Raw genomic sequence first — 18060 nt, 5'->3', positions numbered from 1 at the left:
CAACAATGTGACTCAAACGCTCCACACACACACACACACACACACACACACACACAGGCTGGCAGTGTGTCAGTGTTATGATTTGTGGATGGGGGTGCTCTGAGCTGGCACATGCTCTCCTCTGTGCTGGCACAGCAGATCTTGGCGAGCGCCCGCGGGGCTCTCAGCACTTTGACGACCTGTCCTTGGTACCTCCCTGCTGTCACACACATAAAATACTGGCACAGGCCCGCATACACTCACGCTAATTTGGACCCAGAAGCTTGCATACACACCTGGAATTCTACACGTTTTAAAGGTGTGAAGGACAGGTTAGCCTTGCAGTGTCCGGAGAGGGAGACAGCCATCAGTGAGGAGCTGCAACTCAACCTACATATAGAGGGTGTAGTGGCTGTAGTATACTTCACATAAATTGTGTTTATTTCCAACTGTTAAGCAAGTTTCATGCAAATGTGAGAAATATAATGCAAGCTTGGTTTATTTCTGTGGTGAAAGCATTCTTAGTTTAATGACAAGGGCAGATTTACATCAGTATAAATGAAGGAGACTTCCAAGAACTGATGCGTTGTTGTTGCTTGAGTGTCAGCTAATGCTGGCCATAAATCATACTGATTACAGACCACAAGAAAGACATGTGCTTCAGCAGCTAATGGCCATGATGCTTCAGTACAACAATATACTTAGAACCGATTCATCCAAAGCCACTTTGAAATGTTTAACACACTATAGTCACCTCATGAGTTTCCATCAATATTTAGGTTATTTTTTTTAACAAAACAAGTTTTTGTTGTGCTGCTCTGCATCACATCACAACTACTGATGAGTGCTAGAGAGAGTCCAGCAGGTTTGATGAAACTCTGGACATGGCGTCTGTTCATCACGTGTGGACGGTATTTTACCGTCTGTTCAGGTTGAACAGCTTTTAACAGTATTGATGAGATGAAACAAGCAGTGTTTGATCTTTTGGGTTTCTTCCGTGCTATCTCCCCCTGAACTCAGTTGCCAGTTTATTAGGCACACCTAGCTGAAAGTAGTACATTACTTCCACTGTTTGCTGTAGCTCCATCCACGGCTGTGATTGGTCAGTTCACAGAAACCCAGACCTTGCTTATTTTATCCCTCCTTTCTGCTGCTGGCACCTCCAGGCTCTCTACTGTTACCTTTTCCAGCGTTTGATCCTGAACCATAATTGGGAATTCTTTAGATTACTTTAGCCTGGCCTGGCCTGGCTCAAATGTAGCTTTAGCGACAGTAAGACATTCAGACAGCGTTCACAAAGGGGAGCTGTATTTGTTCTGCAGCAGTGAACACAGTTCACCGCCTTGTAACAGTGTTATACTGTAACCCTGCGCTTATCAGGACACTCTCACACTGACCATCATCACTCACCACCTGTAGAATGAACTCTCCACTCCCACACACGAGGCAGATCTACTCCCAGAACACCTTGATGAGCTACGTCACACCCACAGAGGTTATCCACTAGGCCACCGCCCTTAAAGGGGACTTCTGGGTCAGTAACACTACGTTGAACTGGTAAAGTTGAAGCAGTGAAGGTGATTGGTTGTTAACCGACCACCGATGGCGGTCCGACCACATGCCTGACGACTGAGTTGACTTTTTTTATGGAACCACTCAATCGTTTGTTAAATGCCCTCTTTGAATGCTTGCCACCAGGCAGGAAAGTTAATCAAATTCACCTGTCACTTCACAAATTCTCTTGAATTTGGCCAGTGGTGGGTGTTAATTTCCAACCCTGGTCTTGATCCAAATATCTAATCACTTTGGAGCGTGTAGTTTATGGTGCTGTTGAATTGCATTAGGCTGTACTGGCAGTTCTAACATTTTATTCACCGTGTTTATATCAATGAGGGTCGATTAAATCCTTTTGGATTAAAAATGCATCCATTATAAGAACTGTTAACAATTAGTGTTCTGTCAGTGAAATGAAATTCAGCCCCCGATGAGCGTCGTATCAAGAACACTGGTGTTGAGCGTTAGCTTCCTCTGGCTGCATCCACTGCCCTCTATCACCAGCAGATGGAAGCCTATCCTCACTTTGTCCAGTCATCTATTATTTTTGCCGTCTGTTGCATGAATTAAAAAGATCCTAAATCTTGTGGCCGGGAGGTTTGCTGATGCTCGAGTATAATTAATCTCTTTCTTATAGAAAACACAATGAAACAAACCACATGCCAGATCGCAGACTAAAATTTTCAATTCTATTATCTGGGTTCACTCCCCGTGTGTATCCCTCTGGCTGTTTCAGTCTTTATTACCTCTGATAATGGTTTTATGTAGTATCCATCTGTCATGATTTATAGACTGTCTGCACCATAATGTTCCTCCATTTGTTTAAGAACAGACAATAAGACCAGATGATGAGTTTTTATTAGGCTCTCCTCTTGTAATAATAGAGAGGAAATGCTGCTCCGAGAGGAAAACATTTCTCCTTGTAGAAGCAGTCTGTCCACTCCTCCTCTTTACTGCTGACACTGAATCACAGTAATGGACCAGCAGGGAGCAGCACAGTGCTTTTTTATTTTTCCCTAAGTGTCCTGCTCCTCACTCTGTTTCTGCACTCTCCTCCGGCCTGGGCTGAAGATTTTGGCAGCCTCATGAAGATTTACTATGAAGGCATTTTATTAATTAGGAAATGGAGAGTGTTAAACCTCGTAAAGGAGAATACCGCCGAATTTCAGCACAGGAATGATTTATTTTCTTGCCTGTGGCACCGTTCAGCCATTACTGTATGCAATAACCTGAGCTGCTCTCTCTTATTCCTAGAGGTAAAAATGAGAAGAATTCAGTTGGTTTTATGCAGCCAAACATAATTTAAAGAGCTTTTAAATATTATATGCGGAGCTCTGAGTGTGTTTTACAAGAGGACATTAAGACCAAATAAAAGGCTATAAAAGCTAAAGAGCAATTAGACTGCAAATGATGAAAAAGACGATTCGGATAGAAAGTTAGAAATGTGGCTGTGACAGCAGCCAGAATGCATTTCTGAGTGTCGGGGTTCAGAACACATAAAGGCCACAGTATTATTAGTCCTGCAGGATTTGTGTGAGTCAAGTTACACATAGCTTAAGTCCACAAACTCTGTTTCTTTGAGCCTCAAAACTTTGTATGTTTACTCTGTCCCTGAAGAAAGAAGCGTTCCGCTTTGTCTCACACTTTTGTCCTCGCTCGCAAATATCGATCGAATAAGCTCACAGGAATCCCATCAGTAAATTCAGACGTTCCTTATTTTTATTTTTATTTTTTTACTTATTTGCTACTTCACAGCGTTTTCACACAGCGTCTGAACGCCCGCCAGCATGTGTTCTGCTGGATTAAAGGGGTTGCATCTCCATGGAAGAGCACAACGCCTCACCTGATACCTGTGGCGGCCGTGCCCAGTTTGCTGCCACCGTCACACACATTTACACTCACTCACACACACCTGTCAGTCGTCATCCTGTCCTCAGGTTGACAATTGGGGCTTTAATTTCATGCTCGGCTGGTCACCCTGGCCGCCCCCCCCTCACTGTCACTCATTGAGGCTCCAGGGTGTGTGTGTGTGTCTGCGCATCTCTCAGCTGGGATGACTCTGTTTGCCTCAGTGTGGTTCTGTTTGTGTGCTTGTAGGTAAAAATGTGTGTTTGTATTTGTGTGCTTATTTATTAAAGTGTGCGTGCCTGTGATGTCATCGTCATGGGCATCTATTTGTCAGCTAGTGGCTGTGTGTTTCCGCCTCAGTGTGCTTGTATTCTAGCATGTGCATCTTTTGGTGCAGGCATGCTCATGCACGTGCCCCTCTTAATGGCACTCTGCAGGATGTGCTCGAATTTACCTGCATGAAAGTGTGTGGATGTGAGTGCGCCTGTGTGGTTGTGCATGTGCGCGTGCATGTGAGTGTGTGTATGAGAAGAGCTCATTTGTGTCTAATCAGGTCAGCAGTCTACAAATTAGCATTGGTGTGTTCCTATTCTGTGTGTGTGTGTGTGTGTAGGGACTGCAGGACTTATGTCTGCAGAGAGAACTCAATTCAGCTGTCTATTTTTGTCCAAACTTCAATGCAGAGCAAGCGTAAAGAGGAATAGCATTAGCATAGCATCAATGCAGAGCAAGCGTAAAGAGGAATAGCATTATAAAACTGGCACTGAATCTGAATTGTCCACATGAGACACAGATGAACAGATATTAGTGCTTCAGATGCAATGCAGCTGCTTATCCATGAACTGGTCAGTACAGAGTAATCATTTGCATCAGTGGCATATTCGGAGACTCAGGGAAAGTTATTTGAAGCTTGGGGGAAAGATCATTTACACCTGTTGACCACAAATTAGTGCTGGAGACTGAAAACTATGCTTACTGTATTAGAATACGTCAACAGACAGAAACAGCTGATTCAGAGTAGGATAGCATTCAAACAGACCATGCAGTAAACAGTGGATTAACAGATACAGACCAGAGCAATATATAGAATAGATGACAGTTTTTTAGCTAATAAACTGATATATTTTTCACGGATTGTTCCAGATTATAGTTTTAACAATAGAGTTATTGAGGCCGATACCGATATTTATATTTCACAGTTTAACAAATGTGATGATCTACAGAATCCATAACATGAATAAACTTTTTTGAACTGGTTCCTGTACATTTTTTAAAACAATTTTTGGCCAAGTAACGTCCAAGACTTTTAACACTTGAAAACATAAACTACTACTCTCTACTAGACAAACTGTAGAACACACATCTGTGTTTCAAAACATGTCTTTCACATTTTTGTATTTCAGTTTCGTGTCATTTGTCAGCTATAATATATGCATTGATACAGATATATCTGCAATGAGCTACTATAGGCCGATGTATTTATGTCTGAATTAAAGTAAAAAAAACTACTTAGCTCTTAAAAGCATTAGTTGTGGTGCACAGGTAGGATTCTACAGCACCATGTTTGTACAAACCTCAAGTGAAAGTGGACCCTGATATGATACTGTAAGTCATGTTAACTAACAGTTGAAGAGTGGCTGAGTGGCAGAGTTTCCATGCAAACAATGTCAGTTATTAAGGAATAAAGGAAACCTGAATCGCCTTCCTCTGACACCATCATCAGAGAGCATCAGTGCACACTGCCTAGCATCCTAGAAAGAAATGTAACTGCTGGTGTGATGCAGACAATCTCCGCCACACTGTCGAAATAGCGCTGCACAGTTTAGCATGCAAGACACAGATGAAAGCTTAAGTCTTTCTACAATAGTGCAATTTATATTTAGAGTATAATTTGTGTGAGCGATTCACTTTTCTAAATACAGTCAGACCCTGCTGAACTGCTCAATTGATTTTCTCACAGTAATAGAAATACTCAGAAGCCAGTGGAGAATGAGAGACCATTATGAAAACCTACTGTTAAGAAAATTTCAGTGTCTGGATGATTTGCAGTGTACCAAAAATGGATTTCCAGCCGCTACATGTGTATAAGTGTAACATGAGGGCATGTGTGCATACACTCTGTATGTCAGTGGTGTAGATGAGAGCTCAGCTAAGACTGCTGTCTGCATTTGTTTTGGTGAATGTGTTGAAAGAGGTCATCTAAGAGCACACCAACGTGAAGTCCAATCCATACAGAAAGAGTCCAGCTTACAATGGCTGAGCTGCTTGATTTAGGCTTAACACTCAGTCATCCCTGCCTTAATGCTCCTTTAGGCCGTCTAGCGCATTAGTGCCACTGCATTAACACACTGATGCTCTTACCCGAAACCGGCAAGCCCACTACACTGCGTGCATTTCCGCTGCACGACCATTATGTAGCCTGGATCCATAAAAGTTGATCCTTTCCACTTGCTGCGTTCAAAGTCGCTTTCAATCGTCAAATTGACAGATAGTAAGCTCCGTGCTCTGGACACGCCTAGAGCAAACTATGGAGCTGAGGGGCTGTAGCCTCCAGCCCATTAAAATGATTTGACTGTCATTTCCGTGCCATCTCATATTCATCCCCATGGAGGTTTGGCAAAGCTAGGGTTGTTTATTTATGTGTTATTTTAGATATATTTTTATTCAAATTTTGCTGTAGTTTCAGGGCATTACAAACAACAACAGCTCCAATCATCCCCAGCCCAGAAAGACTGAAGATTAAACACTGAATGCTAAGAGGTTTGCAACTTAGGGCAGTGAACAAACATATGGCTGAGGTCACGGGGGGAATGACATCTGTCACATTTGTCATTTGCATTCATATATATTTTGGATAGCCTGGAGCTGAAGAAATGTAAGATATGCAAAACTGAAATGTGTGAGTACAAGAGATAAGTAGTTTGCACCATGTCACCTCATCCCACCATTCCTCAGTTTTCATGCAATTTATATCGTCTTCTTAGAATATGCATTTGTTGACACAGTAGATGAATAGCTATAGGAAATGGTTGCCCTCTGTCAGGGCAGTAAACTTATGAGATCGTATTAGGGTTGTTTGGGGGGTAGAGCAGGAAAGTTAGGGAAAGGGGAGGACACATAATGCCTAATCTGAAAGTAGCAGAAAAGATGAGATGGAGGTAAGGAGAATTCAGAGGCCAGGGAGAGGAGACTAGTGAAAATACCATTCACAAATAGTTTTTGTAATGTTATTATACCTTCTCTTTTCCAGAGAGAGGATGATTATCTAGTAGTGACTGGGAAAATAGGTGAATTCTATCACCTGAACCCTGAAGAGAAGCAGAGAAATATTTAAAGTGGCTGAGAAATTAGAACCAAATCTTCAGTAAAGAGAGAACTATTGGATTACTGGTTTACGTGAGAGGGGCTTGATAAGAGAGACGAGCAAAGTAGAGCAGTGTAAATATGAGACTGGCCACGAGTTGGTACCATGAGGCATCTGGAGCATGCAGCCAGAACAGCAATTTATGAATATTCACTGCCCACTACTGTGTTAGTTAGGTAGTGTAAATCCTCCACTTAATCTACATCTCTGAAGTAAGGATATACTGACCCTGGGTACCACTCCTTCCCAGATGATTGTAGTGACAGCTTGGTTAATTGATCACAGCGTTTTAATTGGTGCGCCAGCAGCTGACTTGCCCTGTCGCCGTGTTCATAGAACGCATGAATGTGCCCCATGAGCGCAGAAGTAAAGGCTCTGCATCCCGAGCAGACAGGAGATTGAAATGAGATTGCAGGTTGAGTTGCTGCGTATATATAGTGCTGGAGATGGAGTTAAAGCATACTGATGGCCCAACTCAAGTATAGCCTCAGAAAGCTCATCCAGTTTGGTCTTAAGGGTGTTGTTAAGATAAGAAGAACAAGAAATAATTTGCCCTTTGAGATAGGCTTTAAGTGACTCCCATGGGAGTGAGTGGGAAGTGGAGCTTGTCTTGTTGAATATAAGAAAATCATCAATAGGCACTGAGATTGTGTTGCAAAAGTTTGCATCAGACAGCAGAGGAGAATAGAATTTCCAACATGGAGGTGTTGGAGGTTGTGCAGATAGGAGCATGTTTAGGGCTAGGGCCTAAGGCGGTAACGTACGATCGATGAAGAGATAGGCACTGTGAGGAAAGGAATGGTGTACATGTGAAAAGAATGAATACTGATGGCACTGGGGATGCTGATCTCTCCAGGCATCAGCCCAACCATTCAGAAGCCTGAGTTCTGAAAACAGCTTTGCCATAGCGAATGGAGACATCATGTTGGTAGTAAAGCAGTCTAAAAATGGTTCAATAACACAATTTAAGTCCCCTCCAAATATCAGAAGGTGGGTGTTAAGACAGGGATTCTTAGTAAACTGATGGAAAATGCAATATTTTAGAACTGTGAGCGTACAGATTCTCAAGGATAACAGGAGTGTGCCAGAGGTTATCAATAATAATTATATGTCTCACATTATTGTTAGAAGTAACATTCAAGGTAGAAAAATGTATTTCCTACCAATTAAAATTGTGATACCTCTGCCTGTAGAATGAATGAATGAATGGATTTAGAATGGAAAACCTGACCAAAGTATGGGTTCTGCAGCCTGTGGTGGTCTCTAATGCGCAAGTGGGGCTCTTGTTAAAAAAAAACAAAACACATATGCTTTTAGCTTTTTCAGACGGGAAAAGACTTTTGACCTCTTGAAAGGGCTGTTTGTGGCTTTAGAAACTGTAGAATTGGCCTCATCTGGACTCACAGCTTTATCAGTCATCTAAACTGTCTGAACTGAAGTGTACAGCAGCATAAGCAATTACCAAAGGACAAAAGAGAGAATAGGGAAAAGGAGAGACAAGCAAAAAGAGAGATAAAGAAAAAACAAAAGGAAAAGTAAAGGAAAAAAAGAAAAAACACACCCAACAAACAACAACAAAAAACAAAGGAGGTCCAAACCTCCTAACTGCAGTTCGCTATTACAGCGCTAATAACTTTGCAGCTCAAGTGTATGAGTCTAGAAAACAAGTAAACATATAATGTAAGGGCAGTTTACCTTTTAGAGAACTGGTATAAATCATTTCAACGCTCGACACATTAGAACCCCGGAAATAGGTCTACGCTATTAATGGATAGGCAGTGCATAGGAAGCTGGTGTAGATTTTTCAGATCAGTAGCTTTTTGTAGGATGTCCTCCACCTCGTGATTGTAGTGGCGCCTCGGGGCAAGTGGGCGACTTGGCTCCCTTTTGGTGGGACGCAGTAGGGGGGAGCGGTGACAATAGTTGATTAGAGGCTTCTGTTCCAGGGGTAGCAAGTTGGTGAGTAGCTGAGCAGCAAAGCCCCTGGGTCACAGAGATCCGGAGATCTCCTTTCCCTCTGAGACTCCTATTAATGTGGATGTTGTTCCTACATGATCACCCCTCCAGGTCTTCACATTTGTCCAGCAGTCCAGCAGTTTCTGCTGTCAGGTGAGCCTGCTTGGTTTGCCATGCTCTAGCATCGCAGCTTTGTTTGCCACCATTGCTGTCTTTGTGTCACTCTTCATGATTTCATTTTTCGGGTTAGCCCTAATTACAATTCAAGCCTCAACTGTGGCACAGATATCTTCCTCGCTTTGGACCATCTCTTTGTGAAGCATTTTGAGGACACTAAGCACCGTTTCATCTAAGACACTGATCTCTTCTCAGGGATACTTCCCCCGGGCCTCCTACCGTCACCACGTTCTGTGTTGATGAAAATCGATCGCTTGAGTCACAAATGGTGTTATGACTATGAAACGAGTGATTAAATTACAAGATGGTTGGATTACAACATTTTTATGGATGTTTTTAAAAGTCTAACTGTAGAGCTATCAGGAAGAGTATAATTGCCCCTTAAAGCTGCATGTCCCAGGAAAAAAGTCAGCATCCCTCCTCACATGTTGATCCAAGTAGAAGATGGAGAATAAATAAACTGCATTGTTTTTTTACTGCAGAATAGTGCTTTTCTGGACTGTCTAGTCTTACTTCACTGATCTGCATTTGTTTACTGCAATGTGACGATTTTTATCCGTTTTGCCTCAGTTTGTGCCATAACCTGCAAGCTCTTTGATTCTGTTTATGGCTTGCAGAGTCTCAGGAGACATTGAATGTCTGATCAATGAACTCCTGCAGCTGCAAGCTCAACTCGGCTCCCGGCTGGCTGCAGCAGAGCCTGGCATCATTCCAGGTGCTCCCTTGGTCCTTTTGTCAGGTGAAAATGGATGTACTGTCAGTGAGGCCTGCTGGGCTACTGTTGTCAGGTGGAGTCTCTCTGGGGGTTCCTCCCACTGTCAAACTCCTTTGCTCTGCTGTCCCTCTGGTGGACATGATGTAGATTACCTTCTCCCTGGGTCTGCCCCTGGACAGCTTCTCAAGGGGCCAGGAAGCCGGGTCCCTCTCCCTCGAGAGCTCCCTGGCATCATCCCCCAAGAGGAAGCGGTCCCGTGAGGCGGTCTCCACTGCTGCTGAGTGGTGCCTCCTGCAGCAATATGTTGCACAACCTCTGGACACGGCCATGTTGGTCACTCTGCCTGATGGAGTTCCCCTTTTTACCTCCTAATCTCTCCATGTACAACAGCAACTGCAGAGACCCTGAGTTCCTCTTCATTGGGGATTCAATAATCAGTTTTTTGGAATGGAAGAGAAGAATTGCCAACTGTTTTCAAGACAGTAGATAGACAAAGATATTGTTAAAAGCATCACTCCTTTTCTAGACTAGTCATCCCACACTGTTGTGCTTGTGTTGTTTATGTGTATAGGCACAGAGGTATAGTATAAGCTTAGACAATCTTTAAACATTCAGCAGAACTTTGAGCTACTTGCAGAAACAGTTGAAGCCTGGGTAAACAGTTTTTTTTGCTTTGCCACTGGTTGAATTGCCATTTTGATTCCTTTTGGAGAAGGAGAGATTTTCAGAATTGTTAACCTTCACCCCAGTAGGAGGAGTACGAGCCTCCTGGAAACCTGACTTACCTCACACATGAGTATCAACTGACTGACTATCCCCTCACAGACTTCCTAATCCTGTCCCTGTATCTGGAATCCAAGCATTTCTCAACATCAGGCCACACACTCATCTAACTCATCGCTCTGTTAACATGGGTAACCTCTCCTTTATTCGTCAATTACAGCACGTTAACTTTGCTTTGTTCAATGTCGGCTCATCAGCTAACAAATCTTTGGTATTCAATGATCTCTTTTCTTCCTACAATAGTGACTTTCTCTTGCTAACAGAAACTTAGGTATCTGCTGATGACAATGTCCTTCTTGTTGAATGCTCCCCACCAGGTTCCACTTTTCCTTAATGAACCCTGAATAACTGGATGTGGGGTGGTTTAATGGTACTAGATAAAAATAGCTCTAAGTGTTCTCGATCTGATCTTGTTTTATTTTTTCCTTTTGAATTGTTGCCTTTTGAAAGGATCAAGGACATGCTAACGTTTGCAGCTTTCGTCAGAGCAGATAAAATCACCGTATAGTCCGTTCCTTATAATTTTTGCTCCTGTGTTAGCTTTTGGGTCAACAAGAATCAAAGTCTTGTCTGTGTCTGCCTGGAGGTTCTTCACATCTGCTGGTTCTATGCAGCATGCACATGGCTCTGTTCTTGTTCTCTGCCATGGCTTTTATGTAACCCTGTGTTGGTTATTTTTGCAGCGATCTCTGTCGAGCAAGCAAAGATGCAAAATCCAAATTGAGTAGGTTTCGATCCTGTGTCATGAAAATTTGTACTCCACTCAGAAAGAATAGGTTTAGATCTGTAGCTCACGCTGTCGTAATGGCACAAGTCATGGAAAATGTGACAGTTTTCTTGTTTTAATTCTGGTTTTTGAGCATGAGGCTTTCTGAATAAAATTCTCTAACCCTTGAGCAAATGAAAGCCTTTGAGAACCAGTCTATTAAACTCAAAGCAGCTTTCATTGAGCTAAAAGAACAGGTTTTATAGTATCTTTCATATTTAGAAATAGGTTTTTAATCATAGTAACATTTCATTAAAGCTGTTAATCAGTAAATGAAAGTAATTGAGAATGCATGCAATGAAAAGTACATGAAATTTATAATTCTTCTGCCTTAAAAACCGAAATGGAAACAACCGTAAACTGATTGGAGTTAATTAAATGCAGCTATTCTTTAGACACGACTTGTACATTTAATTTAAAAAACGATATGTCTGCACATTTTCTCTTGCTTCAAAATGACTAACTGATAATACATGTTTGCACTTTTATAGAATAGAATATTTCTGAGACCACAGGAACTGTAATCAGATGATATCTATGAATAATACAGACCACACTTTGCTCTTTTGTAAAATCCCATTAACATACATTGGAGGGATTTGGGATATTACTCCCTCAGCAATTTTGATAAGAATGTCTTCAAATGTTTCAGGATAGCCTAAAGTTGAAGTGTGCACATTTTCTGTGTGTCAGTTTTTCAAGTGAGACAGTTTCACCAAAGTTAAGTGAAGGCTTTGAATGTTTGTGCTGTTTGGATTTTATCTTTTCATATTACTTTCCTGAGTTTCTGCTCAACTCTGATAGTGTACTGCACCTGCATGCGACTGCACTTTCCACAAATCCCTTGTCAGTCATACAGTTTGTCCAAACTGTGACTTCTGAGCTTGACTTTCTGTGGATGGGACTCTCTTGTTTATCTTTGCAGCTGTGGCACTCATGCTGACTATGGGGTCCTTACTGTATTTGTGCCAAACTTGTTATTTGAAACTGCACTTGGCAACTCCACACTTTGTGGCATCAAGTGGAAGTGAGAGTTACGTTTGAATTTTTTAACCGACTGTGTTGAGGTGATGAGGCTCAGAAAGAATATTTTGACTTTCATTGAAAGGGAACTGAAAGAGAGAACGACATTGTCTCAAACGGTAAGGACGGAATACTCCTCTCTGCAGCAGTGCTGCTGAGTCAGTTCAACTGATAACACAGCAGGAGCTCGACATTAACATTTTAACCAGTGCAGCTTTACAGCAAAGGTGTCTGTCTTTCTCATTTTCTTTCTGTTCCTCTTTCTTTCCTTTTTCAGGTCCTCGATGGGCATCATGGAACCTCGGGGTGTTCATGTGTATCCGCTGTGCCGGCATCCACCGGAACCTCGGTGTCCACATCTCCAGAGTCAAATCTGTCAATCTGGACCAGTGGACACCTGAGCAGATCCAGGTATTCGCACACAAATGGGGCCAAATTCACCCAAATTCACCCGTCTAACACACAACTCATATCAGCAAGTGGCACAATCCTAACATATACAGTCGTCATCCCAAATGGAAATACAATAAAGAAATCAATAGGGTAATTCTGTTTGTACAGTGGGCTAGCTCAGCAACATGTGTGGAAACACACACCCATGCTTAGGGAATATAGAGAACTGTAATTAGTCTGTGTATAGGTGTGTTTTGTTGGTAACTAGAATGTCACATTGATTCAATTACACACAATAAACGAGGAGAACTGGTGTGTGAGTGTGTCTGTGAAACTCACCTGAGCATGCCAGTAATTTATTTAATCATCCAGTTGCTAATATATCCAATTGTTTGGTGTGTGCGTGTGTGTGTGTGCGTCTTCAAGGCAGTGCCTCTCCATCAGCTGACTGCGAGTAGAAAGGGTCTCACTCTGAATGTTAATCACTGTTTTCAATGACTAATTAATTCTGGATGGCTGATTATTCTGACTCCATCTCCTCCACTTCTCCTATCATCACCCCATTTATCACCCTCCTCTTAATTTAGCCGTGACACAAGCGGCCAGTGTGTCTTTCACGCTGTGTGTGTGTGTGTGTGTGTGTGTGTGAGCGTGCATGGGAAGGAGTCGGTGAGCAAATTGAGCTGAATGCCAATGTGATGAATGAAAGAACTTGCTGTGTGTGTTTGACACTTTCTTAAAGGTATTTTACCACTTGCCTTGCTCGCAACGCCTCATTCCTTTGTCCCTTCTCTCTTTCTGTCCTCTTCTCGCAGAGTATGGTGGACATGGGCAACAACAGGGCCAGGCAGCTGTACGAAGCCCACCTACCAGAGAGCTTCAGACGGCCACAGACAGACCAGTATCCTCCTCCTGCCTGCTCTCTGTGTGTTGCTTCTCTGACTGTCCATTCATTGGTCCCAGCGTTTATTTGAAGTCATTTGCATAAAAACTCAGTTTGTCACAATGCAAACACGTCACCCTACTTTGCTGTTAAAACTCCCTCTCATCAAACACTTGCCTACAAACTGCTGTTTTCACACTACATGTGCATTAAAACAGCCTGTCACTGAGCATTTGTAGAAAACCCCCGTCACCATACAGTCAGCTGTGGATTTGCAGCATAAGTTCCTGTATCACCATGTTTGTCACCCTTTATTTCCATTCAAATCTAGTTCCCTTTGTTGCCCTATATTTGCATACAAACTCCTGATGTCACCATACAGACTACAACTGTTTGTGGAGAAAACATAAGCAATCGTAGAAATACGATGGCTCCATGATCACAGGTAATGGTAATCTTGTTGGGTAGCTGCCACATCTCGTTGCTTAAGCCTCATACAGAAAGCATTTGTTATGTAGCGCTTGGGAGCAATGGTTTCATGGGAGAAAAGGTACAACTGAAACAGCACCACCACTGTCACAGCGCTTGTGGCTATGGAAATGTATAGACACACATATCATGCAACTAATTATACATTCACTCACATCCAAATGTGAATTGCCTGCTATACACCAGATATTAAAGAAAATTGTTCAAACTGCTCCACAACACTTCAAGCCACTGCCTTGTTTCTGGCCTCCACCATGCACTCCGTGCTTGTACATCCCGTCGCAGCTCTTCTTCTCTGCTCGTACGGTAACTCCCTCTCCACTCAACTCTTGCTGTCGCTGCCTCTTGTGTGTGTAGAACACTGGATGCAGAGAGACTAATGGTTGATAGGCAATTTTATCTCCCCGTTGAACTTAAAGCACAAATCAAGCTGCTAATTGAGCAAGATGCCTTTTTTAAGGGAGCAAGGACGAATGCAGGTCAGCTATACCAGCACTGTTTCAGCTGGTTCTCCTGGGTCAGACCTCTCCACTCAATCATTAGCTAATACCTTTTCCAGTTCAGGACCCTCCTGCTATAACGTCTGCTCCCTACATGTCCCCTGTACTTTTGCCTCCACCCCTGATCTGGCCCCAGTAAGGCGTTCTGCTTCCCTGGTGCCCACATCCTGGATATTAAGCACACCATCCTAACCAAGTACTCCATCATCAGCACCATAGTCATCCACCAGTGAAATCTGGGCAGTCCGAGGTTGTTCAGTCACTACTCAACTCACACTGGTAACAACATCATCATCACAGGCCACAACCCCACCCACAGTCGAGGAAAGTGGTCCACACTCTTTGCCCTTTCCACCTGGCTGAGGGACTACTGCACCGCTGGGATCCCCTAAATCAACAGCCTCGACCTGTACTGAGCGAGGCCCAGATAGCCTCCATCCAAACAGGGGGGGGGGACCCCAGCTGCTGTCTGAGAACACGGACTCTGCCCTGACAGAATGACACCGCAGCAAGTTAGGAAACAGTCAGTGACCACCACCATCCCCTACGTCTGCACTCCACTCAGGTGCAGTACCTTCTTTTCTGATCATCACCCCACAGCAGCTCAGGGTCACACCCCTCTGCTGCTCATCCATTCAAGTCCCTCTTCATCCTCTTTACCCTCTGCCCTTAATTGTAATCCAGTAGATTTTGGTCCTTTAAATATCAGATCAGTAGATAACTAATATTTTTTAGGTCATGATTTTATTACTTTTATTAATTCAGGCTTTTTTGTTATCACAGAGACTATAGTCTTATTGAGCCTAATTTTACACACCTCCATCAACCCTGGCTGTCAGGCTGGGGAGGGGGGTTGCTGTTATTTACAGAAAAGATTGTAAATGCACTGCCACCTTACATAGTACTGTATTTTGATACATTTGGACATCATGGTTTTATGGTAAACTCTGGTAAAAAGATCCACTGCCCAGGCTAAACAGTGCTTCTATCCAGAAGTTTGCTCAGTTATTATCCCACTTTATATCACAGTACGACACAATTCTTATTGTAGGTGATTTTAACATACATGGCTCAGACTTTGTCCGGATTGTGTGGATACTTTGGAATCCTTTAACCTCACTCAATAGAAGAATCCACACATTCAAGGGTCACACCCTCGGACTTGTTCTGAACAAATAAAGAATATCTGTGACCAGAAATCAGTTTTATTCAGTGGGGTTTTATCCCAACTACCTATTAATCACAGTACACCTTCGCTGCTGGGCTTTTAACTCTATGTCTGAGGTTTTTTTTTTAACTGCTGCTTATTTAACTGCCATTAATCCACATTTTAACACAGAGGAGCTGGTTTTCCTTTTTAATCACATCTGCTAGACTGTCCTGGACTGTGTTGTCCCCTACAAGGTTAAGGAGTCAGATGGAACAGCGCAGCCCAGGCTAAACAGGTCCACCCAAGAATTAAAGAGAGACTAGGAGAAGGCAATGGAAATGGGGGGAAAGAATGGTTTATATTTATTTTACAAGGAATTATGCAATGAAGAACGACAAAACAAATGGGATATTTTATTTTATGGGGAAAGATGCAATAAAGAATGATCAAAAGGCAGTTAAAGACTAATTTAATTCAACAAATTAAATTTAATTACTCCAACTCCACAATTCTATTCAAAGAAATAGACTCTGTCATCACTGTCTCCCACAGTCATTTTACTGATGCCTCATGAGAGACACGTGAAAGGTTTTACATTTTTTTAATAAATCGAGTGAAGGATATAGGGCAACAAATGACCCCTCCCCCCCAGGCTGAGTTTTATGTATCACTGACCTTTTTATCTGAATGCATAAGAAATCAACCGCCTGCAGCCTTGATGTTATTCCCACTGCATTTCTTACAGAGAAAATGTAGCCTGCAGCCTTTTTTTTTGTTTGTTTTTTTCCTTTTAGAGAGAACCTGCTCCATCACCATTTGTAATTACTCCTCTTCTCCAACTCACATTACCTGTGGTCTACTGCAAGGTGCAATTTTAGGTCCAGTTTTCGGTATGCTTCCACCTGGCCATCCATCCACAACAGATCTTTTCATTGCCACACAGATACACCCTCCCCTGAGACCTAGTGAACCAAAAAGCCTAGCTGCTGTTTTACTTTGTCTCCGTGATGTCAACCATTGGTTGGCACAAAATATTCTTTCTCTCAATCAGTCAAAATCAGAACTCATATTATTCAGTCTCCCAAAGCCCATCAGTGTCACTGAGAGTGGCCTTTGTCCCGGTCTGCTAATGAAGGCTGCTGCCAAAAAATTGGGAGTGCTATTTGATTCAGATCTTAGCTTTGAACCACAGATAAAAAAAAAGTTGCCCAGTCCTGCTTCTTTCAAAGATGAACCATCTCCAGAATTAAACCGCTCTCACACTCACCTTGAAAACGTCATTCACGCGCTTAATTCTCTAGACTTGACTCCTGTTACTCCCTCCTGTCTGGCATAAACCAAAAGAGCTCAGAATGCAGCATCACCCCCCCCCCCCCCTCTCTCTCTCTATCTCTCTCTCATTGGCTCCCTGTTTGGTTTAGAAGTGATTTTGAGATTTTACTGATCACTTTTAAAGCATGTCCAGGTCTGGCCCCAGAAGTCAGTGACTTCTTTTAAATCACCTCCTAAAACCCATTTTTATAGACTGTTTCTGTAGCTTTTACTGCTTTTTTTCATTTTATTTGCATTCATTTGCTTTTATGTGGTCCTTTTATTGTTTGTTTGTTTGCGTCTAGCATTTCTGCATCTTTTGTCCTCTTCTTTTAACTCACTTCTGTTTGGCCTGACTGCCGCTCTGTTGTTATATTGCCTTCTAAGTATCCTTCTTTTGCTTTGTCTGTCAAAGCACTTTGTGAACTGTGTTATTAATGGTGCAACTGTATATAAATACAGTTATTATTATAATTATTTTTACATTTGCATCAGAATATCTTTATGTCGCTGTAGTTGTGACCCAAATACAGATGGCCGACAAATGAAAGGAAAAACCAACAGAGATAATTTTCCTTTAATCTGTGTCCTTTCATTTGTCACCAGCAGCTTCACCGCCGCCTCGACTGGAGGGATGATCAATGACTCCTCGTGCTTTGTTGATGGGTGTTGTCATTGTGGAAGATCCCACTCCCGTCAGAACAGAAGTGTTTCATTATATGACGAAGTCACTTTGATTGTTTTCTTTTGTGATCTTTATCCAGAGTGGTCAAGATCAATGCTCAGCATTTTAATATATATTACAGAGCACCTGCACCCGCCAGTGGTGTTGCAGTGTACTGACACACCCTGGAGTACACTTCTACGTCACCACAGCAAGGTGATGTTAAACCAGTGAATGTGGTTTGCTGGTGTTAAGTTGCTCTTGTCATGCAGTACACCCGTATGAATGCATTCTTTCTGCAAAGGTTCTCCACTCATTCAGGTTTTTCACCCGTCATATGTAGAGAACAAGTAAAACCACTGGTAGGCATTTCACATTCATATAAAACTTCTTATGTCACGTGCATTGGCATAAAAACCCCCTGTTAGAGAAGCAATGGCTCATCAGCCATGTTAATGAGCCACTTGTAAAAGCTTGAAAAATCACTTTTTTTGGACCATTAATA

The 18060-nt window shown here is 42.5% G+C and overlaps 1 protein-coding gene across 1 annotated transcript in view; it reads left to right on the top strand.

The window, feature by feature from the left end:
- Positions 1-18060, top strand: part of smap1 (small ArfGAP 1) — a 98792-nt gene that overhangs the window by 5538 nt on the left and 75194 nt on the right. The window contains exons 2-3 of the mRNA XM_041947995.1: positions 12443-12576; positions 13374-13459. Of these exons, the coding sequence (XP_041803929.1) occupies positions 12443-12576; positions 13374-13459 (220 nt within the window). The remainder of the gene's footprint in view (positions 1-12442; positions 12577-13373; positions 13460-18060) is intronic.

This window comes from Chelmon rostratus, chromosome 11 (genome assembly GCF_017976325.1).
Source record: "Chelmon rostratus isolate fCheRos1 chromosome 11, fCheRos1.pri, whole genome shotgun sequence".
Taxonomy (NCBI): domain Eukaryota; kingdom Metazoa; phylum Chordata; class Actinopteri; order Chaetodontiformes; family Chaetodontidae; genus Chelmon; species Chelmon rostratus.
The sequence above is the reverse complement of the archived record's forward strand: the minus strand, read 5'-3'. Positions and strand labels throughout refer to the sequence as shown.